The 24,945-nt window shown below is 52.7% G+C and overlaps 8 protein-coding genes across 8 annotated transcripts; 3 read left to right on the top strand and 5 right to left on the bottom strand.

The window, feature by feature from the left end:
- Positions 1-20: 20 nt before the first annotated feature.
- Positions 21-1,291, bottom strand: J4E78_002243 (uncharacterized protein; the record flags this gene model as incomplete). The annotated part of the gene is made up of 5 exons (XM_049362891.1): positions 21-146; positions 200-552; positions 616-906; positions 1,192-1,205; positions 1,284-1,291. The coding sequence occupies 5 exons, from the start codon at positions 1,289-1,291 to the stop codon at positions 21-23; spliced, it is 792 nt and encodes a 263-aa protein (XP_049225483.1).
- Positions 1,292-5,577: 4,286 nt separating this feature from the next.
- On the top strand, positions 5,578-7,627 carry J4E78_002242 (uncharacterized protein; the record flags this gene model as incomplete). The annotated part of the gene is made up of 2 exons (XM_049362890.1): positions 5,578-5,585; positions 5,731-7,627. 2 exons carry the CDS (start codon positions 5,578-5,580, stop codon positions 7,625-7,627), a joined length of 1,905 nt encoding a protein of 634 aa, XP_049225482.1.
- Positions 7,628-8,111: 484 nt separating this feature from the next.
- J4E78_002241 (uncharacterized protein) lies at positions 8,112-9,528 on the top strand (the record flags this gene model as incomplete). The annotated part of the gene is made up of 2 exons (XM_049362889.1): positions 8,112-8,115; positions 8,198-9,528. The coding sequence occupies 2 exons, from the start codon at positions 8,112-8,114 to the stop codon at positions 9,526-9,528; spliced, it is 1,335 nt and encodes a 444-aa protein (XP_049225481.1).
- A 134-nt stretch (positions 9,529-9,662) lies between these two features.
- Positions 9,663-10,721, bottom strand: J4E78_002240 (uncharacterized protein; the record flags this gene model as incomplete). The annotated part of the gene is made up of 1 exon (XM_049362888.1): positions 9,663-10,721. One exon carries the CDS (start codon positions 10,719-10,721, stop codon positions 9,663-9,665), a length of 1,059 nt encoding a protein of 352 aa, XP_049225480.1.
- Positions 10,722-11,026: 305 nt separating this feature from the next.
- On the top strand, positions 11,027-12,191 carry J4E78_002239 (uncharacterized protein; the record flags this gene model as incomplete). The annotated part of the gene is made up of 2 exons (XM_049362887.1): positions 11,027-11,063; positions 11,113-12,191. The coding sequence occupies 2 exons, from the start codon at positions 11,027-11,029 to the stop codon at positions 12,189-12,191; spliced, it is 1,116 nt and encodes a 371-aa protein (XP_049225479.1).
- A 2,056-nt stretch (positions 12,192-14,247) lies between these two features.
- J4E78_002238 (uncharacterized protein) lies at positions 14,248-14,847 on the bottom strand (the record flags this gene model as incomplete). Its single annotated transcript, XM_049362886.1, has 1 exon — positions 14,248-14,847. One exon carries the CDS (start codon positions 14,845-14,847, stop codon positions 14,248-14,250), a length of 600 nt encoding a protein of 199 aa, XP_049225478.1.
- A 3,403-nt stretch (positions 14,848-18,250) lies between these two features.
- J4E78_002237 (uncharacterized protein) lies at positions 18,251-18,809 on the bottom strand (the record flags this gene model as incomplete). Its single annotated transcript, XM_049362885.1, has 2 exons — positions 18,251-18,726; positions 18,785-18,809. The coding sequence occupies 2 exons, from the start codon at positions 18,807-18,809 to the stop codon at positions 18,251-18,253; spliced, it is 501 nt and encodes a 166-aa protein (XP_049225477.1).
- Positions 18,810-20,084: 1,275 nt separating this feature from the next.
- J4E78_002236 (uncharacterized protein) lies at positions 20,085-24,491 on the bottom strand (the record flags this gene model as incomplete). Its single annotated transcript, XM_049362884.1, has 3 exons — positions 20,085-20,306; positions 20,402-24,259; positions 24,312-24,491. The coding sequence occupies 3 exons, from the start codon at positions 24,489-24,491 to the stop codon at positions 20,085-20,087; spliced, it is 4,260 nt and encodes a 1,419-aa protein (XP_049225476.1).
- Between the last annotated feature and the right edge of the window lie 454 nt (positions 24,492-24,945).

The raw sequence follows: 24,945 nt of genomic DNA, 5'->3' as shown, positions 1-24,945 counted from the left end.
GAATTTTATTTCCGATTACATTAACGCCTCAGTCCCTCGTCCCAAGCAACAAACGTTTGGTGTCGATAGTCTGGCATACACTTCACTTTCTCCGGCGGAGAAACCTCCCACTCGATTTTGATATCATCTCCTTCGTCCGCAACATGCTGCAGACAAGTCAGTATGTGTATCACATGCACTTCGCACAGTCAGAACTTACCTTGGATGTGGATCCTTTCAAAGCCCTGAGCTTCTTTGTTCCTTCGTCCGAGTATTCCACGTTAACGCTCGGTACCACAGCAATCTTGCCATAACCGTTAAACCACATGTCCTTGGCGAACAGCTTCGGCTCGCCTTGAAAACACTCGCCTTCCTTATGCGTTCGAAACTTGATCTTTTTCTCCATGAGCGGTTTCGCGGTGAAGGCCGTTATGCCGTTCCAGCATGAAAACACCTGGAATGGTTTTGAGGTCGACCAGCGCGCTTGTGATTTAGGGTCATTATAGAAGAGATTCCAAGCGTTATCCCATGATCCGTCTTCCGGGATATTGAAGAATAGGTCCCCAGTCATTCCTAAGAAATAGGTATACTCAGTCAGTATATGTCTCACATGCGCTTCGCACAGTCAAAACTCACCGCGACCGATCCAAACATCATAGTAAGTCGGGTTGTCGCCAACGTATGTCCAATCCATGGCACACGTTTGATCTGCTCCCTGGAACTTCCGCTGATGGATTATTTCTAGAATATCTTCCATACACAAAGCCACGTCGTTGGAGAAGATGACCGTAGTATCCTCGTCGTAATGCTCCGGATGTGCGATAAGGTCTCTCAGAGCTAGATTGCGGAGCTTTGCAAGGTTCTCGATGCGATTTTCTCCTTTGGCTAGAGGGTTGATATCGCTCGATTTGAAGTAGTATCGAATACCTAGGAGTGCTTAGCTTTTTTATCTCTGAATGTAAGCTGCCTTGGGTACCTAAAAGTTGCATGCTAGAGTGAAGTTGATTGAGTATATCAAAGGTGCCATCGTCGGATCTTCCTTCGACTATAGATAGCACGCAGTTTTGTGGCCCAAGGAAGTACATAGTTTCTACTATGGAGCCAATCAATCGCGGAAGAAGGTCAACACATTGATGTAGATCGAGGGCAAAGAAGTATCGAGGAAGTTGCCCATGTTGGAGTGATCCAGATGATCCACCGAGATACGCATACCTTTCAAGGTTTGGCTGCGGGCACTCAAGTCGTGGGAAAGTCGTAGACGCAGGATTCATGATGGCGTGCAGATATGCTGGTATATCAATGACGGTGGCATTGTTACTTTCCGAAAGTTCAGAACCGCCGCTGGCATTGGGAGGCTCGGGGGTTTGTGATGTTGTTGGCGAGTCATCTAGGTTGCTCGGCTTCGTTTCTAGTCCCAAATGTTAGATCCGACTCACATTATCGGGAAGCAGAGGCTACACACCTGCCGGGGTTGGTTTGACAATACCAGTGACGATAGGTTTTATTCGCGAAAGGGAATCGCCATAGTCGAAAAACCCAAAGCCGGCTATCAGGAGGAAGACAACAGCAAGCAACGCGGTCGCCTTGAAGACCGATCGCAAGCCCCTCGTTGTCATTAGAAAGGAGCGACGAAGAAGAAAGAACAGGGTGCAACTGAGAAGCAATAAAGCCGATGAAGTCTCTTTCAAAGAATGTAGCTGCGTGACTGAGAGTGGCAAGTCGGATTCGCGCCGTTTCGCGTGGAGGAAGCGCTCAGAATAGGCCCACGGGTTGCGGCACGGCGGCAAATCACGCAGACAGTTATCCCACTAGCAACACTGTTTGGGTGAACAAGTGGCCCGTGCGTGCCTCCGGAGCGTCTGTTACCAGTGAAACCAGTCAACATATCCCTTCTGCCTTTCTCCCACAACAAGAAAAAGTTCAACAGCGTCACGCAGCGTCTACCACTACCGAGAGAACCGCTCACGTATGCGCGCTTTCGCTAACTTAGTGAGCTCCGGGATATGGATTCTAGCAGCGAAAGTTGGGTGTTGGTGGCGCGCGCGGTTGTTGCTATCTCTGCCCAGGCGTTGCCAGGACCTCGGGATTCCAGGACAGATCCACGCGCGAAGGGAAAAATGCATATTCCAGTGCATCTAAATGCTTGTTGTGCTCGGGATGCGTCGCTCGTTGCCATCCTTGCCGGTTTTGCCCTGGTCGCCGAGAGCATGTCGTTGGTGTCAAACGATGAGGTCTATGGCGATACTGAATCCGCGACGATACCAGAGGTGCGAGTGTATCGACCTAGGAGATCAAAGGCGAATGGGCATTGTGGTTCGATGGCGATAATCAGGCTTAAGACAACTCAACATGGACGCTACGTGCTGACATTGTGGCAGATGGGGGCCGTTTCCCTCAAGGCTAACACGACATCTTCGCCCCATTGACTGCATAAGCGCAATCTAAGAAATGGCTGTATTATCGCCCCTGCTGACCGCAGACCTGCGGTAGGGTCAGCAGTAGCCTTTAAGTCGCATCTATGCCCCCTACGTGTCGCACCCATCGTCGCATCTGTTCTTTCGCTTCTAGTACTGTACCAATCAACGCGCCGTCGTCACCATCAACATTGCCTTTGGGAGATGTTGAGGTTCCTCGTGTATCTTGTCGCCTTGAGCTCCGTGGAACCTGTTCGTGGCCGTTTTGCACCCCTAGGACCACGTGCAACACAGCAAGCATCTCACGCCCAGGAACAGATTTTCAGACGACAAGACGATGCATCTGCTTCTATCTGTGGATACACCGATGGCAATCCCAGTAAACCTCGAGGGGCTGGCCCTGGTTTCGTCTGCCTGGCGGATTCCGCCAACGGCTTATGGGGCTTTTGTCACCCTGGCGATTCAGCCGAACTTTGTCTTTTAGTCGGTATATGCGCTGATCAAGGCTCTTGTGCGTCTGGATGCGGCCAACTGTCTGATCAAACGGTTCGCCGTATTTCATGGTCGGTCTCTCTATAGCTTCAGACATACTGAGGGGCTCTTCTAATTAAAGTTTCCAGTGCATCCGACCAGTTCTGTTCCACTGCGCTCTTAATTGAGTCGGATCAGTCATTGTCATACATTGCCTGCGGAAGGGAGCCGAAAACCGAAAGCATCTTCGTGACACCGAACGACGCGGTCGCAACAACGACATCCACTGAACGCAGCGGACCTTTGGACAGTTCGACCCCAGATACACAGACTTCGATACCTCCATCTTCTACTACTACTGCACCTTCAAGCGCCAATGTCCTGTCCGGGGCTTCGTTGCCGCCGTCAACGTCAAATCCGACGCCCGATTCTTCCGAACACAAACCAAATAACATTGGGCCTATCGTGGGAGGAGTTTTAGGAGGGCTTACAGTGATCTGCTTGACCATTCTTGGCGTCTTCTTCATTCGACGAAAGCGTGGCGCTTCAAAAGAGAAAGTACAGCCATCTGGATACAGCTACGGTCCCCGGGATGAATTCGCACAGGAATCTGAATTGAGCATGGGAAACATGCGACACACGCGGAAGGCATATCAATGGGATAGCAGCCGTGGACCGGTTGAGATGTCTGGAGGTCATCATGTAAACATGGAGCCTGCCGAGCTTCCAGGAAGGGTCCACTGATGCCTACGTGCCCGATGGTAGAAGCAGGATGATGCATCGAGTCGCGGTGCGGTGCGATAGTAATGTTGGAGGCTGGTATATATTTTCTTATCGGTAGAGACGTAATGTAAAGAATGTGATGAGACCACGCGCGTGCTTAAAAGATACCACAGATGCATTTAGCTCTCCCGCCAAAAAAGGACCTCAACGTTCCACGACAACACCTGCTTGTTCATGCCCGATGCAATCAGTACCTAGCATACCGAATTTGCACTGACTTGAGGTGATATACGAATGCTGTCGGCGGGTCTGCGGGTGGCGGTGGGTCCTGACGCTAGTTGATTTCCCCGCCACCTCCAGCAGGCAGGCCTCAACAGACCCAGTCATTAGCTCCTGACAATCGCGTTTGCGAGAACATTGCACCTATGAAAGCGCCTACTCTTGTTACTTTCTCTGCAGTTGCGGTTAGTGATGAAAGACTTCGCAATGCGGATGGATTTGTTGTCTCGATCAACTCTTCATCGACGGTTCCGCTCGACTCATCGCTTCGCCTGCAACATATCTGCTAATTCACACACGACGTCTCGCAACCCAGTAAGAGAGTACACATCATCTGGCAGTTATACAAAACCGATGTCAGATTGCAAGCCTGAGAACCCAGAGTCTTCCTTCCCGATGTACAAGCCGATGGAAGATATCGAACCCTTCGAGCGTTACACTGTTGGAGACTACTATCCGGTACGAATCGGCGAGCGCTTCTGCTCGGCTCGCTATCACATTGTACATAAACTGGGTCATGGTTCTTATTCAACTATATGGCTAGCGCGTGACGAGATCCTAGCAAAGTATGTTGCTATCAAATTCTGTGTATCAGGGCTAGACCGTCCGTCCGAAAGTACCATCTTGAAGGCTTTGTGGGACGAGGGAAGACGCGGTGGCGAAGAACATATCGGTACTACGCTGTTTCCTGAACTTTTGGATGAATTCGAAGTGGAAGGTCCAGAGATACGTGGTACGAAGAGAAAGCACCGCTGTCTCGTCACGACACCTGCAATGATGAGCATTGCCGAAGCGCGAGACGCGTCCCCTTACCGTTATTTTCAGCTCCCAGTAGCTCGAGCGATAGCTGCTCAGATTATTCAGGCAGTCGCATTCATGCACTCTCGTGGGATAGTTCATGGAGGTGTGTGATGGAATAGTTAATGTGGGTAGATTATCAATTCGCTGACAGTGAATCTAGATCTACATGAAGCAAATATCCTTCTGCGCCTTCCCAATACCATCGATGATCTTCCCTCAGACCAACTATACGAAAGGTATGGACAACCCACGCTCGAAGAGGTAGAAAGGGTAGATGGACGCCCTCTGGATCATTGGGTGCCCGACAATGGTGTCGTACCAATCTGGCTTGGGGGCCGCGGTGACAAGCTCTCACTCGCCGACTCCCAGATCTTTTTAAACGACTTTGGCGAATCCTTCCAGCCAGGATCTCATGTGCGAAAATCTTCCCACACGCCCTTGATGCTAAGGCCTCCAGAGATACTGTTGGACCCAGTCTCGCAATTCTCGTTCCCTGCGGAATTATGGAGTCTCGGATGCGCAGTGTTCAGTATCATGGGTCAACGTCTCTTGTTTTATGAATGGTTCCCGAGTAACGACCAAGTCTTAGAGTATCAAGTCGCTGCTTTGGGACAGTTACCTCAAGACTTGTGGCTGAGATGGGCGAATCGCAGCCAGTATTTTGACGATCAACTGCGAAGCCTTAGAGGATTGGATTATCAGTCGTTGGAAGATCTTCTGGAGAAGTCAATACAAGAACCAAGAAACAAAAACAAGGTGGACGTGATGGACGAGGAGGAGAAGCAGTCATTTGTCAAGCTCATGAGATTGATGTTGGCATTTCGACCAGACGAACGACCTTCAGCGCAACAGGTTCTTGAGTCTCACTGGGTGCAAAATTGGGCTATACCAGCAATGGGCTTGATGGATGATGGCCTTGTGCACTGACAATCTCCATGGCCCGCCCGCCCTCTTGTTCAAACGATCTTCAGCTAAGAGAACTACTGGAAGCACCTGGTTTATCACCGATTGAAACATCAGGATTGCTATGTTTGTTTGGTATCTTGAACAAACACAGAAGCAGCTCATATATCATTGACACATCGGGCATTCAAGCTGCTGCACTTGCTTCCACTATACAACAGCATCTCAACATGACGAATACTAGTAGACCTAATCTTACAAACCAAGCCCTTCTCGACAAGATAGACAAGCTCCGAGAACTCAATGTCCGAGATCTTGAGTTACCCCAGCTTGTAGTAGTCGGAGACCAATCTTCCGGTAAAAGCTCAGTTCTAGAGAGTCTTACAGGTTTCGCATTCCCGCAAGGTGCCGGACTTTGCACACGATATGCGACGCAGATCTCTTGTCGCCGTCGGCCTGAGCAGAGCGTTTCGGTATCAATCATCCCCCGACCAAACGCAGATCCGGAACTCGTCGAGCGACTACGGAAGTTCCACGTTGAAGGAGATACGGTTACCGCCGATGTACTCGAAGAATGCTTCTCAGAGGCTAACCGACATATGGGGATCAGGATGTCTTCTGATGCCGGCGACTCTCAACTACAAGCGTTCAGCGAAGACATTCTCAAGATCGAGATCAACGGCCCGGACCAAGAGCACTTTACTGTGATTGATGTGCCTGGTATCTTCCGCGTCCCCAATCCTCCACTGACCACCGACAGTGACGTTACCTTGGTCCGCAACATGGTTGAGTCGTATATGCGAAATAGCCGGACTATCATCCTAGCGGTCTTGCCATGCAATGTCGACATCTCAACCCAAGAGATCCTCAAGATGGCCGAAGTTGCAGATCCAGAAGGTGTTCGAACAATGGGTGTGCTCACTAAGCCTGATCTAGTGCTGGAGACCGCAACTCGCGATACCATCAAAGAACTTGTTTCGGGTGGGCGGAACAGGCTGCGTCTGGGCTACTGCATGGTCAAGAATCGCGGCGCCGACGATCGCGCATCTACCCTCACAGATCGACTGGAGCAAGAGAAGCGCTTCTTCTCCAAGCCGGAGTGGAGGTCTTTGTTGACTACAGAAAGGTGTGGCGTGGGCTCGCTCAAGACCCGTCTTAGCAACCTACTAACAAACATCACAAAACGAGAACTACCAAACGTCAGATCTGATGTTCTCGGCCAACTGGCAGCCTTCCGAGAGCAACTGGATGGGTTAGGGCCTGCACGTACTGACGAGACATCTCAGCGTACGTACCTAGGAAATCTCTCGACGAAATTCCAAACCATCACTCAAAATGCCCTGAATGGCTCCTACGACGGCAACCATGTCTTCACAGCACAGCCAAGTCTGAAGCTCATAACTGCCGTGACAAAGATGAATGAGGCCTTCTCCAACGAATTCTGGCATAAGGGTCACAAACGAACGACATCCTCCACATCTGGTGTAAATGAGGAAGAGAAGGCTTACGAGCTTGGAAAGAGAGAGGAAGACGCCGCGCTAGTGCAAGCTACACTTGAAGACTATCCTGAGCTATGCGACATAGTTGAGATGGAGGATTACGAGTGCCCAGAGCCGATCGCTTCTGACGAAGACCCCATTGCCAAGCATATTGAGCGCGTCTATCAAGAGAACCGAGGACCAGAGCTGGGCACGTTCTCAGGTACCATACTGGCTATGATCTTCAAGGAACAGTCGGAGAAGTGGCCGCAACTCGTCCAGGCTCATGTCAGCAAATCCATCATTCTGGTGCACGACTACATAGCCAAGCTCCTTGCCCACGTCTGTCCCGACAAGGAGATCTGTGACCTGCTATGGGATCATCTCATCATGGATGCAGTACGCAAAGCATATGTACGAGCTATGAAGCAGGCTCAATTTCTGCTGCGAATCGAGCGAGAAGGGAAGCCATCAACGTACAACCATTACTTTAGCTCAGAGGTGCAAAAGAAGCGGTTAGCTCGTTTAGACGCTGATATCGAAGAGAAGTTCCCTCACGAGGATGGCGCCGAACCTTAGCTCGTATCGACCACTAACCTGCGAAATCTGGTCATAGACAAAGACAACGTGCAGCAAGTGCGCGAAGACATTCTTGACGTCCTTACTAGCTACTACAAGGTCTCACGAAAGCGCTTTGTTGACGTGATTTGTCGGCAAGCTATCGGTCACTTTCTTCTTGAGGGTGAAGAGAGCCCCCTCAGGGTCTTCTCTCCTGAGATGGTGTTTGGTTTGGGAGTCGAGCAGCTGGAGTTGATAGCTGGGGAAGATGCGGGTACGAGGGAACGGCGATCGATGCTAGAGTCTGAGGTCAGAAGCTTGGAGGCTGCGATGAAATTGCTAAGAATTTGAGGACTCCTCATCTACGGGGAAAGTGGACTGCCACCTCCACGAAATACATGCAAAAAAAGCTGATAGGACTACATTGTCTTTAAACTCTCTCAAACTTGTGTTGTTGTAGTAATGTAGACTTCAGCGTACCTGTTCAACTTTTCCGTTGTATAAGATGAGTAGGCGAATATGATGGTTGGCTTATAGACGCAGGAGAGGGCAGACGATCAACCGTAAGTGCCGATTTGCCATCGCCACCAGAGATCGCAGCGCTCACCAGGGCTATCAAGACACATACGCGGAATGCGCCACCTCTCTACATCCCTGGGATATTGGAGTCGCCATCAACATGGCCGGCTACGAATGCCATCGTCGACGCCCTGTGGGCAGAGGCGTCACATGATGAATGCAGAATCACCTTACCGTCGACCCCTACAGTAGGACTAGATATGCGCCCGGATTACCTGGTGAAGCCGTTCGGGTCGCCGGAAGATCCGCTGATGGTCATGAGCTCTTACCCGACAAGCGACCCGACAAGTTCACTTCACATGTCGTATGGGACACTGAACGACATGTCTAACAAGTCCATCGCTGTGCTATTGATCAAACTCGGATACAACGTCGCCAATGTTCGCACAACCGGCGTGTTCATGGTGGACGTCTTCTCCCGACGCCTCGACAGAAAGCGGATGATTGGTCTCTCTGAAAAGGTCCTAGACAGCGTACCCAGCCAGCTTCGCCTTTATTGGCAGACTTTCGCGTTTATCTGTCTCGACAAATCCACCGCTCCAGTTCTCTTGTTAGCAGGAGGGACAGTGTTCCGGGACTACTGCCAGTATCTAAAAGAGCGAGGCAGGACAGCAAAGGTCCTATATCTGTCCGGCACCCAACGCTACAAAGCAGAAATCCCGGCAGCAATGCTAGAGTACTACGACAACAGCCCAACTACAGTTCGTCGTATCGCCATCATCACGTTCCACCCCGAGCGCTTCGCAAGAGAAAAGAGTAATACAAAGTCAAGCCGAGACGACGACATGGCGATCCGCGAACGCCTAATTGATTATGCCCTAATCATTCTATACGGGCAGCCCAACGTCCAGGGATTCCTCTCCACATGCGCATATCACTTCAACCTCCGTTCAGGAGCGCTCGTACGAAAGGACATCATCGCCAAAGGAGGGAGCGCCCTGTCCTCATATCTCAAGCTACCCCTAGTGCTTTATGATCCGCTGGACACATTCCGTATCTCCATGAAGACGCTTCAGAGGCCATTGTCGAAAGACGCCATTGCGAGGATAAGTGTGCTTATCATGGATGCCGATGAGGCACTCAATTGGCTCGACCGCCAAGAACTCCAAGCCATCTATGGGCCATACGTCGCAACCTACAAGGCGTCTGTAATACAGACAGAGGATATGAGAGTAAGGCGGGGTCTGAAGCAGGTAGAGAGAGTCGAAGGCAGGCACAAGAGTGAAGATCAGCGTAAGAGTCTAAGAAAGGCTTTGGACGACGAATTTGGACCCCCAGCTAAGCGGCACCAGAGCGTTTTCGAGCAAGACCAACGGCGACGACTATATACTCAGAAGTTCTAGAATTAGTAACATTTTTGGGGGAAACAGAAAGACCAACACACGGGGATGTACAGAACCGCAAGCACCAATTCGAACGAGAAGGTGTGCTTCGTATTGGGGTATCATAGTAGAATGTGAAATGGCAAGACTGCGGCTCACGCAGCTTCCTTGGTCTCATCTGCGACGGCTGACTTCTCCTCCGCTTCAGTCTCTCCATCTTTGAACAGCTCCTGGCCCAGCTCTTCCAGAAACTTTTCTGCCTGCCCTTTACTTCTCTTCTCCTGTATGGCCCTCTTCTTTTCTCTGACCATGGCCTTTCTCTTCTCCACAGCCTCTTTGCGCTCCTGTCTCACGCGCTCGGTATCTTCCCTGTCCTTCTCAATCCGCCTCATCTGTTCTTGTCGTTCCTCTTCGTCCTTGGAGAAGTTGAAGAAGCCCATGCCGCGCTGCCTGACCTCGGCTCTGCCGTCAAAGTGTACCTCGGGTGGTGGCGTGAGTTCCTTGTCGCGCTTGGCGGCTAGATCAGCCATCTGCTGCGCGATGGTCTCATCGGGGTTGAAAGCGTGTGTTTGTACGGTGTCGCCGAAGATGATGTTGGTGGGCATGCTGGGCCGCGCGGTGAAGCGGTCGGGTTCGTCGGCGGCGAGGGTGCGCTTTCGACGCTCTTCGCGGGCAGCTTCTGCACGTGTGCCCTTTCGCGTTCGCCCAAACTCGTCCGTATATTCTACAAGTTCCTCCTCTTCGTCCTCTTCCGACTCGGATGAGCTGGCGTGTTCCGCCTCGCCCTTTTCCTGTTGCTCAGCCCATTTGCGGTCAAAGTCGACGCCGTATTTGTCGTCGAGATCTTCTACATCGCCGCGCTTCAAGGCATCATACAGGCGCGCCTTCTCTTCCATGCGCCGCTTCGTGCGCTTCCATGCGACTTCATCTTCGCCCTTCTCCTCGGTTGTGCGCCCGCGGTGCTTCTGTGTGAAGTCGGTGTCTTCCAGGTCCTTCAGTGCGCGCTTCTTGACGTTCCTGTTGTGTGTCTTGAAGATGTCTTCCTTCTGTGGCCGTGCGCGGCCCGCGGTGGGCTTGTTCGGTTCCGTCGAAGAGTTCTTGATGAGGTTGGAGAGAGTCGAGGAGAAGGCGAGACTGCTCGAGCTAGAGATTTCTTTCGCCTTTGCGCGTCCCTTGGGCCGCACGCCGTAGAGATGGGCGTCTTTGGAGGACATGGTGGGGTTGGGGATGAAAGTCGGTTTGGGTGATGACAATCGCGTGCTGAGCGCGTAGGCGCGGCGGCGATGTTCGGAGCTCTGAGCTTGTTGCGTCACTAACCTCAGGAGCTACCCCACCTAGCTAACATTTGATTCACCAACCCCACATCGCAGTACCTTTGAGAGCCGCACCGTGCTTTCCGCGAGCCGCAATCTTTCTCTGTTCAAGTTTGGATATCCTCCCATTGTGTCCTGAGAGCTGACACAAACGTCACGTCCTCAGCATCAAGATTCGCACAATCAATTGACTACAACAAACAAACATGCCTCTACCTCGTCAAGTATTCATCGCCGTTATCGGTACGCGCAACAATCTTCCCACATACATGCTTCATACTAACAATTACAGGTGCTGGTGGCGTAGGCAAAGCCTTCCTCTCCCAACTATCTGCCCTCTCTAAACGTCTCTCCCAATCGCCCTCGTCGCCGTATTACCTCTCCCTCATCTGGCTCAGCACCTCGAAGAAAGCTGTCTACCACGCCGACTACAAATCCCTTTCCAACTGGGAATCCGAGCTCCAAAACACTTCCAACCCCACATTGCCGCTCCCACAACTCTGCGAGTATCTACAGAAAGCGCCTGGCAAGGTGGTTCTCGTCGACAACACCAGCAACCAGGACGTTGCGGATAGCTACCCTGCTTTCTTGAAGAAGGGAATCAGCATTGTTACGCCAAACAAGAAAGCTTTCTCAGGAAGCTATGGCCTGTGGACACAGATCTTTGATGCCGCGAGCAACGGAAATGGTGCTGGTGGCTACGTCTTCCACGAGTCGTCCGTCGGCGCGGGACTGCCTGTTATCTCCACACTGAAGGATCTGGTCGAGACCGGAGACGAAGTCACAAAGATTGAGGGCGTTTTCAGCGGAACCATGAGTTTCCTCTTCAACTCTTTCCAGCCTCTCGGCGGTGGAGGTGGAAAGTTCTCAGCTGAGGTAACATCAGCCAAAGAGAAGGGTTACACTGAGCCCGACGCTCGCGACGATTTGAACGGACTAGACGTCGCTCGAAAGCTTACCATCCTCGCCCGTCTCGCTGGCCTAAAGGTCGAATCGCCAACATCATTCCCCGTTCAGTCTCTTATCCCCAAGGAGCTCGAGTCCTGCTCATCCGGCGACGAGTTCCTCGAGAAACTCCCACAATACGACGACCAAATGGAGAAGCTTAAGGCAGAGGCAGAGAAGGAAGGCAAGGTCATCCGATTTGTAGGAAGCGTCGACGTACCAAACAACAAGGTCAAGGTCGGATTGGAGAAGTTCGACACAAGCCACCCTATTGCGGCACTCAAGGGAAGCGACAACATCATCGCATTCTACACAAAGCGATATGGCGACAACCCGCTCATCATCCAGGGTGCCGGTGCTGGCGGCGAGGTCACTGCCATGGGTGTAACTGCGGACCTGGTCAAGGTACTTCGGTTACTACACTGAGTAGTCTTCACATAAACTAAAAAACGAATACAATGATCCGTTACTACCACAAAGCTTGTCTATCCAGAGCGGCTACAGTAACATCGTACACTAGCAATCGTCTTGCCGGTTGTACGTTAAAATCACAGTCTTTGGTTTCATATGCTTTTGCGTTGCACCGAGCGTCATGATCGTCGCTCCCCGTTGATGCCGAACTGTATTTCTCTGCCGATCAAAACCCAACCGACAAAATCCCTTGATGCGAACCCCTCACTCGGCGAGAGTGATGTGCAGTGATGGAACCTTCCAGCTGGCAGGTTGATCTCTGCGCTTCAATTGCTTGGTCTGCCAAATTGCTTGTTTCGCGACACTGGTGCGAAGCTTATGTGTTGATATTGAAGGCTTGTCAATGTGTGACGTTGGCGTAGAGGCTGTGCACATTGTCCCTGCGTGTCGTGCGTCGAATATAGGTACTGTTGTCTCTCCTTACTCGTGAGGCAAAGCTGTCGAAATTGATCAGGTGCGATGCGACATTTCTTTGGCTCTGTCGTTACGGCTCTGCTGATCTCCACGCCTGATACTTTCCACTCACTATAGTGCTTGATCAAAATTGTAGTCATATGATCGCAAGTGTACCACAATGTCGAGACATATGACTTGGTCTGTGAAGTAAGGTACAAACTTGAGTAGCAGCAGATCTTCAAGCGCGATGATGATATTTATCACCCAAACCATCGATGCCCTGCAGCACGAGAAGATCAAGCACGCTGATCTCAGGCTTGGTGTGCTTGTTCCTCTTGGGGCAGGTTTATTTCCCCTTCACATCACTTAGGGTTCATGGACTTCTCCGGCAGCTGAAGATCTGCAGACGTTACTCATGGCGCAAACCAGATTTCGAGTAAGCAACAAACTTTGTGACATTGTCCATGCACTTGTCACGAGAGCTTGGACACGACATTCGGCGAGAAAGGGATCCTTCACCGACGGCAAACTGAGATTTTGGCCACGACAACGAAAAGCTCGCTTTTTCTCCATCTTGGTGGGGAGAAAATGGCTAGCTTGGCGGACAGAGCGGAATATACGGTGTAATAGTATATGCCTGCATGGCTTGGCGGGGTGGAAAGGGTGTCATGGTGCACTTAGTGTACATGCCTGCATGCGCTGGTGGGTATCGATATCGCGTAGCTCCAAGCAGCGGTGACGCGTCTGTACGTGCCAGAGCGCAAGGTCTAGATTGCTTTGCGAAGCACCTGCATGGGAGCGGAAGTGTGGCACGCAGGTGTGGCACAGATTCGTAACCATGCATGGGTGTGGCAGGCAATCTGGTAACATCCGTCAGTAAGGGTGCTTGAAACACTTGCAACACTCGAGAGATGGGTAAATGCGCGATGCACGTAATTGTTTGCAAACATATGTGAATTTTGTAACAAACTAGCTTCTAGAACACTCTTGAGTCATTCGTAAGTCATAGCAACAGCAAGCGAGAAAGAAAGCGACGAAGCGCCTGCCGCTTATGACGCACAAACGTTTTGCTGCCCAACGCCAGACAACCCCGGTAATTCCAAACCAAAATGGAAGCAAACGCAGGTTGCCCTTGCCCTCTTCGTGTTCGCCTGAAGTACTCCCTGTCGTTTTTACGTGAGAACGCCGCGGCCGAAATGAGTGCGCAAGAGTACCCGTCGCCGGGGCACGTTCGCGTGCGCAGAATGCAAGAGCAGAGTGGGTATCCGAAGTAAGAGAGAGATGAGAGAAACAGGCCAAAACGCGCTAGGCGAGGTTGAGGAAAACAGATACATGAAGTGAAGAGTGGAGTTTCGGCAGTCGTCGTGAGGAGCTGAGAAGTTCGGCTCCAGAGACCAGACAGGTGTGGCTGATGGCCTGCACGGTCCGCGGAGTGCATGATCATGGCATGTGATTGCCGTTCGGGCCGAGGAAAACGTGGCTAGGTGGATCAATGGGGAAGCGACTCCTCACTTCAGCCACAGCCTAGACTCGGACGCGATGCGGACTACCAAGAGCTGAGGTGGGTTGTGTAGGTACTGACGTGGCTAAGGAAAGCGCAATATGGACGGTCCGTTCATCTGAAGATGGTGGAGATGCGCTTGGTGCGTTGCCGGACACGCGAGAGCATGTTGGCTTTGTAGGGCTCAGCCGACATGGAGATGGACGAGTGTCGCATGCTTGCGCGGTCGTTGCTTGATGTGTCGCTTGGGCTGGTCGCGCTGCTGCTCTCGGCGTCGTCTTCTCGTACAGCGGGGTAGGGCTGGTCAGCCGAGGGGAAGAAGTAGGCGTCGAGTCGGGAGTTCATTGCGCGGTTCTTCTCAGAGGCGGCTGTGACCAAGCTGCTCTTGCTGCCTACGCTGGTCGCACTGTCGGTTCGGGTGATGTTGTCGAGGCGGATGTCCCGGCGGGCTGCGTTCAGAGACGTCGAGTGTGCGCGTGCGAGGCCTGAGAGGGATCCGACAGGTGGTGCTGGTCCGTCGCCGATGAGCTTGTACTCAAACTCGGAGACGTGGCCGTGGCAGTAGGGACAGTGGTCGCACTTGACTTCCCAGCCGGAGATTCCCAACTTCTTGCCGCATGTGGAGAGGTTGCTGGAGGGGCTGCATGGGCGCACCAGGTGGTACCAGCGGTGCTGGCACGGAAGGACCGTGACGCAGAGTTCGGCGACGCACATTGTAGTGTTTTCAAGTGATGTCGAGGTAGATTCGTTTTCGGGGTGTGGTTCCGGGAAACGTTGCGGGTGATGGCGACGTCGTGGTGGGAGACGTGGTGTCGGTCTTGGAGGTGACGGGCGGGATGCAGTCACGAGGTCAAAACGGGTGGCAATCTGGGGTAGACGCTAGTGGCCACTAGTGAATAGGTGGTAGTGAAGCGGTAGTGGTAGAGTGCTGGCGTAGATGGAGTCTGCGGTGATGTCCAGAGAAGCGGCGGGTCCGATTATAAGGGCAGGAGGGCCGTGGAGTGGAGATTGACAGTGTAGGATGCCGTGCGCCAAGGTTTGATGGCTGATTGGGACGCGCGTGGTCGATCACCCCTTACCTACTTGTTTAGGGAATGGCGGGCGGGGAACGACAAGTGCGGCGGAGTTTAGAGCGGGCAAGCGCGATGGGGGACGACAGGTGCGGCGAAAAGCAACGGTGTTATGTAGACTCAGCCCAGGCCGGAACTTGGTGGAATGACGATGGGGTCGGTGCCGGCGGCTTGGTAAGGTTGCTTACTGCAGCGAGGGGACGGACGAGCAAGGCAGCCGGGCGATGAGTCAGGACAGCTGCGGCAGGGTAGTGATCAGGTCAGGCTGATCTAGCTGGTAGCTGGCAGCTGGTGTTTCTGAGTAAACCTTGGAATGGTACGACGACGTGGACTGCTAGGGAGACGCCATAGTATTTAAGACAACGGACCACTCTGCTGGGCGGCGGAGGCGGCAGGGGTCGAGGGTTCCAGCTTCTAGCGCGCAGAGGATTGACCAGGTGTGCCCAAGCCCAGCAACGCCCGTGATGCCAAACAAGGCGACTCCTTCATGTCCGTCGCGGCACCGGGACACAAACGCGGGCTCTGGCACTAACGGCGGACCAAGAGAGTTTGCAAGCAGATCCGTGCCAGCCTGCTGGATCCGTGTGCTATCGACTCTCACCGCTCTCAGATAACGAGGTGCGCCGTCCGCCATGAGAGCCCTTCCAAAGCCTTCACCACGCAGCGTGTCGGAACCCATTGGCGCTGGACCCCTGTGCCACCCTGTGCGACAATGACAATCATAGAAATCTGCCCTGACACGACGGCGCTCAGACGCTCTGCTAATCAGCGCCGCGACAAGGGGGTTGCTATTTTGCCAAAAGCCATCTCCTGCCCTCCATGCCCAAACTTTCGCTGCACTGTGCTACACTATGGAGACTTCCAAGGCTATCGGACCGGTAGCGAGCGGAACATATTGAATCCCAGGTCAGCGCTGGCGGGTGAGCATGCGCATCGCCCGTACAGGCATGGCCGGAATGCGCTTCAGATGAAGTCATGCCTCGTGGTCTCTCATGTACTCCACTTTCCGCTGCCATTTTTCACCCGTCATCACCAGATCGCAATCAAAATGGTAAAAGTCAACACTGTGCTTTGCGAAGCAAAAGTCCCCTCGCTCCGCTTGAGCAGGTGCCGTTTTCTCCCGCCCTGCAGCCCGAAATCAGCTGTTTATGCGAAGAAGCAACCAAAAAGTACACGGCACTTATCTCGGACTCTTACCACGGTGTGTAACACAGACGTCAACAGTGGCCCCATGCTGGGATGCCGCTCGCGTGCATCGTGATTGACTAGAAAGGCGGCTACACATGCACCTCTCCGGTAAGACATGCTCTATCACAGGCTGCACAGCAGTACCCTGGCCGTGGGTGCATAGTAGCAAGCCTCCGATAGTGCCATCAATCAGACAAGTCCCGTATGCAGCAGGATACCCGTTACGCAGCGCAGCGCGCTAGCACATCAGCCCTGTCGGTTGATCTTCATCCCTTCATCTATCCTCCCGCCCACGGGCCTGCGAAAACTTCTGCTACCCGAATCAATTCAGGCACTCATATTACATGCCGCCCAAAGGGGTGGGAATTCACAGGAACGCCAGATCAGAGCTAAATTGTCAGTGTGTCAGAACCCATGACAGGAGCGCCCTAATCGAATCGGCCCACCAGCACAGCCTCAACGCCTTTATGCATCAGCTCGCCTCGCGATTCGCTCCGCTCCTCTCACGCGTCTCTCACGCCCCTTGGCACCAACTAGTCCTCTTGGCCCCGGCTTGGCTCAGGTTCGATCTTCGTCCACACACGACCCCGCTTCATGACCAACTCCAACATCCGCCTAGTATCACGCGGTCTGGTATTATCGTAGGCCCATACAAAAGCTACCAAGATTGCGCCACACGTTCTGCTTAGCCAAATAGTGCTTCCGCAACTGCGAGGCATTTCTTGACCTATCGCAAATGCTTGACAAGCGTCTGCCCAGGCTATCGTGTAACTCTCACAGGCCCAGCAAGACAACAATGGTTCCAACCCCGTGGTTATGACACCTTTCCAAGCTTTCAGCACGACTCCATGGTGCCGGCGATCCTGTTGGCGGTTCCAGCGCATGGCACTGGTGCCAGCACAGATACACAAGCCACGCGACACAGATAGTATGGCTTGAGTCTGATCGTGATGGAGTCCGATGCGCCTCTGCTCGGCGCTGTCGCAGTGCCAGTTTGACTTTGAATGACGATTCCTAGGGTTGACAACGTCCCATGCATTCTAAGCATGACTGAGACCGGCAGTGTTCCCTTCTCCTCTGACCCGCTCTACGGAGCGATCCGGAAGCGCGTCAGGTTAGCAATCATTGTAAGTAACAAAAGGAACACCATGAGATTCAAGTCTATTTCCGCATGTATTCACAATTCTTTGAAGTGGTCAATGACAAGCTCAATGACTGAATATTCCCCATACCCACAAAATGCGGCAGATCCACTAATGCTAGGCACACCCCTCCTGCGTGCTCTGCTCGCCTTACTGAACCCTGTGTCCTGGAAAAATCATCAATTGTGAGTACAGGGTACTTTCGCTCCGGCAAGTCTCGCGAACCCTTTCACACTGAGTACCTACTCACACTTCCTAGCGGCCTCCAGTGTGACGTATCTCCAATGACGCACATAGAGAGCGCTAGCACACCAGACTACGATGCCACTACATTGATGAAGTCTCGTCACGTAACTGGGAAGCCGTGCTCTCTATTCTTACGGTTTCTTCTTTCACTATAAACAAGGGCATTCGGCAATAACGTGGCTGTCAAGCCACAATCACATGCCGGTTCAGATCCGTAAAGAGTAAGCTCATTGCTTGGCTGTGCTTTAGCGCCACTCTCCAGCTGTGGTGTGGTTGCTTCGTCCGGTGTCTGTGGAGAAGCAGTGAGGGGCTTAGTCCAAGAGTGGAGTTTTGCTTGCGCAGTGGGCCACAGTTCTATATGATCATCATTCCCGATCCTTCCGGTATTGTTGCACACCGATCGATGACGGTCGAAACTGGACATGCTTCTTTCTCGGGCATACGCTGCATCAACTAAAGCGTTTGGGTACTCTACAGACCGAGCCAGACTCCAACAATCGTGCCAACCATTGATGCGAACACAGCCCTGCCACTCCATCCAATGGCTCTCTCGGCACTAGACTCGTCATCCTGAGCATCATCCCCATCCTGAGAGTCTTCTCCATCCTGTGGACCGAATTTCTCGTCAAGCACCGCTTTGGCACTTCTCGGAGCCCGACTTCCGTCCTGCACCTTCCCAGGTTTCAAACATACGACTTTTGCATGAACGCTGCGACCGGTCATACGGTTGGTGACGGGAGTGGTGGGATAGAAGTGTAGGATGTCCACAATAGGAAAGTTCAGTGCCACGTCGTAGTCGGTGTGAATAGGGAACCTATTACCCCAACCACTGCTCAGATTGCGGTCGTCGCAGGTAGGTACGGTAAAATCCTCAGTGTAGGTTTCGTTGTCATACTTGGCCCATTCCCGTATGCGGACGTGGTCAGAGGCGTTGAATGGTGCAGTGTCTATAAGCGCCATTAGTTAGATCTCTGCCCTCTTTGTTGCCACGAATTCAGGACTTACCAACTGTCACAGCTTCGGCCAACATGCCTTCACATTCGGAAGGTATTTTGTGGGTGATAGTGTTGCAATCCTGAGATCCCCACACCATCCCTGTACTTGAGTACCAAGCCTGGAGAGCTTGCACACATTCTTCTCCAAGCATCGTCTTACAATCCCCATTGTCATCTTGCGCCCTCTCCAAAACTTGTCTGCTAAACGTCAGATTCGAGCTGGTGAAGTCCTGCAACGGGACAACGTTGTGGCAGAAACCCATCCGATTGCCCAAACGTTCTGTATCCGATTCACCAACGTCGAACCATAGAACGGATTGAGTGTCGTTCTCGCTGATTCCACCTCCAGGCCAGATGTAAGGCCCGATATAAGATGAGATCTGCCAATTGATCCCGTTGTCTTCGGAGAACAACGGCACTAATTCGCTTCCGAGCCAGGACATGCTTAGAGCAGTTGTGTTGTGGGTGACGGAGGCATTGTATGCGAGGCCATCGGAGAGATCATCGCATGTCAAGGACTCGGGGTCAGAATCAGAAGACGATTGTGCGTACGCTGTCGTGCCTAGCACAGAAGCAAGGACTAGGTGTTTCATACGAGGAAGCATGTTGGATGGACGTCGTGGAGAACTCGTTAGGGGTTTTTTTCTTCTCAGGCTGTAGAGCCATAGCAGTCGGGGTGACCGCCTCTTTCTTTATACCGCTCCAGTCATCATCACCCTGCCACATTCAGTCAACTCACAGTATAGAACCATGACATCACATCCGATTTGCCGTGGTGGCGGTTAGGCATCCTACATACCGACGACAGAGTCCTTGGCAAATGAAACCACAACACCAGACATACACATTGATCCGCGAATTCGGCATCGTTTGTAAAATGTACTACACGAGTCAGCCATACAGAGCATGCGATGCCTCCTTCCGAAGCCAATATAGGCAGGATACTGCATTAGTGTTCCTGCTTAAAATACACTACAAAAGAACGCCTGAGCCGAGATCCGAAACATGCGGCACCCGGGCGTGTGATCAACAACCACCACGAAAGACGGGGAAAGACCTGGAGGTGCTATAGCGTGTAATCTTCCTCAGCCTTCCTAATGGAGTGTCAAGGTGCGAACTGAATAGTAGTTATATATCTATCATATGGTGTGGTATCAGAGCATATACCTCAGCAAGTCTGCTCCTTCTGTAATCATGCATGCGATCCTATATAATGTACAATGAACTAGCCGATATGTTCAGCGCATGCGATTATACTCGCACTCAGGATGGTATAGACAAGCGTTTCTCCGACCGCTTCCAAAAAAAGTCTATTTCTTCGATGCTTTGCCCTGATATTCGATGTCGTACTGAAAGAACGAATCCCATATGCTTCCCTTCCTTGCGAGCGGCGACTTTCGAGAGTCACTAAGAGGACTTCTCAGATCGCCTTGACTTCCTAGTCTGCTTTTGACGGGAGATGTATCCGATCGTGTATTCGATGGGCCTGATATGGAGGTCTTGCGGAGGGATTGGAGCTGGGCGATGGATGACTGCGTAGTGTTAGCGATGTAAGCAAAGGTCATGGTTCGGGGAGCTTAGATTTACAGAAAGCGAAAACCTAAGGTCCCCATAGTAGGTCGCGCACATTGCCCCCATTTCCATCGTCCGCAGACTTGTCTACGCCGTTCGTTGACGACTCCCTGAGATGGCTAGGACCATGTGTGCCAGCTGGGCTCGCGCCCCGTGTTGCTGTCGCAGAGTTTGGGTTCGAGTCGGGTCGTTCAGCTGGCGAGAGCGCTTCAGCCGAATTGTGACGGCCAACTAGGGGCGCGCTCTTCTTGCTTGTCCCACTGCTGCGGCGACTGTCGAGTGATTTCCCAAGTTGAGTTGCCGGGTCCATGGAGGACTTCTTCTTGGCTTTCTGCATCTCGCCCAGTCCGGTTTCTAGGCTGCTCTTCACCGTGACTGCACCTTTAATACCTGGGGTGCCTGGAGCCATCGCCTTCTCTTCGGTCGCCTCCAGCAGGTACCATCGTAATCCGTCGGATAGATCGAAAGGATTGTCGTCTTCGAATGAAATGGCATTGCTAGAGGCGACAGATCGACCATCTAACGATGCTCGAGTTGCACCATCCATCGTCTTGGAAAGGTCGACAACGCGCTCCTCCACCTTCGAAATGCGCGCCACAAGCCACTCTTTCCCTCCCAATCTATGCGTGTCCTGCTCGCGGAGGAAGAAATGTGGTGCGCCAACGTTGAAGGCAGCCCAAGGGCGATGGGCATTGTTGCGGGTCGGCAAGAAGAGTGCAAGGTCGCCTTCCTTGAAGGAGCGATAGGCGATCTTGTCGTGCGAGTCAGCCTGGAAGCGATGGGCCTTGTCGCGATATGCTCGGGCTTCTTTCTGCCACTTTCGTGCAGTGTGCTCCATATCACGCATCCGCTTCGCAACAGCGTCGCTAAAGATTTCAGTGTTGAAGAGCTCGAGCTTCTGAATAAGTTCCTGATATCGCTGATCTTCTTCCTCTGGGCTTGTAGATTCGGTCCACTGAAGGAAGTGAAGATCTCCGACGTCTTCCAAGAAACGCTTGAGTGGAGTGGGCGAGGGCGTTGTTGTACTTCGACTAAGTCCTGCACTAGTGTCTGTCATAATGGTGCTATTCCCAAGTCTAGACGCTCGCTGGAGGATCATTTCACCGTGCTCATGAGTGATGACGAATCCAAGTGTCTCGACTAGACGGATCAGACGCTCATGCTGCGTGTATAGCCGTTCACTAAGGTCCTTCGCCCGATGCATACGCTGGTGGGTACGGGACGAGTCCGCTTCCTCAAGCTTGCGGAGTTTTTTCTCTACGCGCATAAGCTCGACATCGAGGCTGTTGGCGTGCGAGCTCTTTTCTGCGAGCTCGGTTTGAAGACGACCAACCTTGGCCTCTTCCTCCTCAACGCGCTTCCTGAGAGCTTCGGAGCCGGTCTCGCCTTCAGCAAACTTGGCGCGGAGGCTATGTAGATGCTCTCGTTCCTCCTCAAGTTCTGCAGTGATAGAAGTGACACGGGCCTTCTCCACGTCAAGCTCTTCGCGGACAGCTGCAACTTCCTTCTCGTGTTCGGCAAGCTTGGTGTTGAAGTCTTGTTCTTGCTCTTCGATCCTAGCATGGGCATTTTCGTTGTCTGACTTTGCCATCGCCACAGCCTGTTCTAGCTCTTTTTGGTGGTTGAGTGATCGCGCTGCAAGATCTTCAAGTTGTGCGACAAGCATAGCGTGATCGTCCGGTACGTTGGTACCTGGCGACAGGTGGTTGAAGGTTGCTGTCAACGAGTCAAACTCCTGCGTCTTGACTGCTGAGCGCTCACGGAGCTCCGCTTGAAGAGCTTCGATGCGCTTATCTGCTTGTTTACTCTGTTCGGCAGCATCTTTGCGGGTTGTTTCGAGTTGCGAAACCAGCTCCTGGACTCTGGCATCTACACCTGTTCGCTCATTATCCCGACTGCCTAGGACGCGATCAAGTTCATCTTCGGCTTCTTCGATCTTGGCCTTGCATGCGCGGATCTCGTCTTCGAGCGATTTGCGTTCGTCGGCAAATTCTTTTTGTTGCGCTCGCATGTTTTCCATGATGTTGTTCTTGGTTGACATGGCCTCCTCAAACTGGCGTTGCTGATCTGCATCATCGTCTCTCCGTGCTTGCGCATCGCTCTCAAGTTTGGCACGAGCCTCTTTCTCCGCCGCGAGCTGTTGTTCAAGGCGAAGAATACGACGCTTGTCTTCTTGTCCTGTATTCGCCGAGTAGCGCCTGGAAGAGATCGAAGAGCGACGGGATAGCTCTTCTTGGGGTCTCGGTGAAGCGACTTCTGCTGTTGGCGTCGCGGGGTCGGTTGGGTCAGGTATACCGAATGAGGGAGGCGCGCCACCTATTGAGAGTCTGTTGGCCGTACTCTGGCGATGTATCAGATCCTCCAATCGTCGCACCCGGCTCCTGTAGCCTTTCAGCTCCTCCTCGAGCTTTGCATTGCCCTCTTTGAGTACACGTAACTCATCATCGCCTCGCATCATAAGCTGAGAGCCTCTGCCGAAAGCTGGCTCATGAACACTACCCATCTTGAAGTTCTTCGCGCGTTTGATCTGCTGCTTTGTAGGTCGGTCAAGATCTTTGATAGCTTGGGCAAATAATTCGGCTTCCGATTGCTGTCCATCCAGTCTCTGCAAGTCCTGGAGGTAATCTTGGAGCTCTTCTCGAGTGACCATCGGCCAGACGGTCTTTTCAGGTTGCACATTCAGCTCGAATCCTAATGAGCCACCTTGCAAGGCTTCGAGGTTTACAACATCTGATATTGGCTTCAGCCATCGCTTGCGCCGACGCTCTTCCTCTTCCTGAAAAGTTGCCATTTCCTCAGCAAGCGAGGATGTATCCTTCTCCATCCTTTCGGTCCACTCCCGTCTTCGGACGGCTTCGACTAGCAGTGTACCGTATACATAAGGCAGCCGACCGACGAGGGAAATGAGCTCAAAGGCAGCGACACCATCGTCTGGGATACTGATTTGCTCAAGTTGCGCACCGACGCTCGCAATGACCGATTCGATGTTTGCGATACCCTGCATGCTCTCGACCGAGTTCCTGATGGCAGCGTTCTTCTGCTCCACCGCCCGTCGCACGAGATCGCTCATCTCCACGCTGTATTCTTGTATGGCCGGTAGAAAGTTTCGCGTATGAAGCAAGGCCATTTTGGACACCTGCGCGACCGACTTCGGGTTTGCTTCTAGCCCCATGACGTGTTCAAAGTCCGACTCGACCTTCTTAACGACGGCATCGATCTCGTTGTACAGGCGCGTGGGCTCTTCGGAATCATCAGCCATGGAACGGCTCTGGCTTTGGCCGACGGCGCTCAGGAGTTGGTTGTAATCTGTCTCGATATTCTCTAGCTGCATGCGCATCTTATCCATGTGTTTGCCAAATGCCTCCCGAACGCGCTTGCTTGTTGATGTAGCCTTTTTGATCGCTTCGACGTCGAGGAACTCTTGGAGGGTCTTGCGGACAAGAGTACTACTGGGAATGCTCTGGGGAGATCTCATCTCCTTGGCCAAGAAGCGCGCGAAGTTCAAGGTAGCAGGCACCGTTCCCAGCTGCTCAAAGTCGGCGTCAAGCCGCCGGATGTTGTCCCCGGCTTCCTTCTCGACCCCATCGTACCATTCCCTTGCTGCCTTGTACTTCTGGTCCAAGCCCTTGATGTGCGCATCGTGGTTCCCGACGGCGACCTGGGTTGCTCTCTCGATGGTGGCTTGTTCGGCAAAGTGCTTCGAGGCGATCTGGGACATGGAGAGCGACCTTTCGAGCAGGCCAAAAGCCCAGTCGCGGCGGGCCTGGAAGAGGGCCTGCCATGCTCCGAGGTCGGTGTTCTTCGCAAGGTGGTTCGGGGCATCGTCGGGTTGGAAGGCATCGGGCAGTGGTGTGGAGGATATGGCAGCCTGCGGGTTGTTGGAGAGTTCGCGACTGAAGACGAATATCTCTTTCTGTGGCACAAGTATTAGTGTGTGTCCTACAAATCCCACAGTAGACGCGTACCTCAGTTAAGAGCGCTTGGAGCTTGACGTGTTTGCCCTGTGTTGTGAGTAAGACCTGTTGCTCGGGCGCTATCTCCGTTGCCTTCGAGATCCAGTGCTTGAGCGCATCGACTGTAGTAAAGGCGACGGGATCAGCGTCGAGGCGCTGGCCCGTATGAGCTACAGCGATCTGTAGCGACATTCGGCCTTGCCCTCCGCTTGGTGGAGTTGTGTCGAAACTGTGCGAGAGCGGATTCGAGGCTTGGAAAGTTGAGGCGTGAGCACATGCGTACCAGATACCGCCAAGGAGGGTTAATGCAGGGATCGGCGCATGGGCCCCGCGAGGCTGCATCATAGCAGTCACCTAGAGGAACCATCGCGTGCCGTCAGGTGAACACGGTCTCGGTCGCAAACTTGAATCTACGTCAACACCGTCTGCTAGCATTATGGCCGCCCAAGGGGATGTTGACATGGCAGACGCGACGACAAAAACACAAGATCCAAGCGACTACGCGGACTTGCTACAAACGAACCATAGCGACGCGTTCGCGTTTTCAGATACCGAGGAGCTAGCCCTACAGCTCTACGATCAGCTCAAGGAACTTGAGCTGCAGCAAAGCCTGCTACAAGCACAACAATCAGGCACGTCTCGCACA

The sequence above is a fragment of the Alternaria triticimaculans genome (genome assembly GCF_023758025.1).
Source record: "Alternaria triticimaculans strain BMP 0046 chromosome Unknown scaffold_2, whole genome shotgun sequence".
In the NCBI taxonomy this organism is placed as follows: domain Eukaryota; kingdom Fungi; phylum Ascomycota; class Dothideomycetes; order Pleosporales; family Pleosporaceae; genus Alternaria; species Alternaria triticimaculans.
This window is presented reverse-complemented; position numbering and strand designations above follow the sequence as displayed.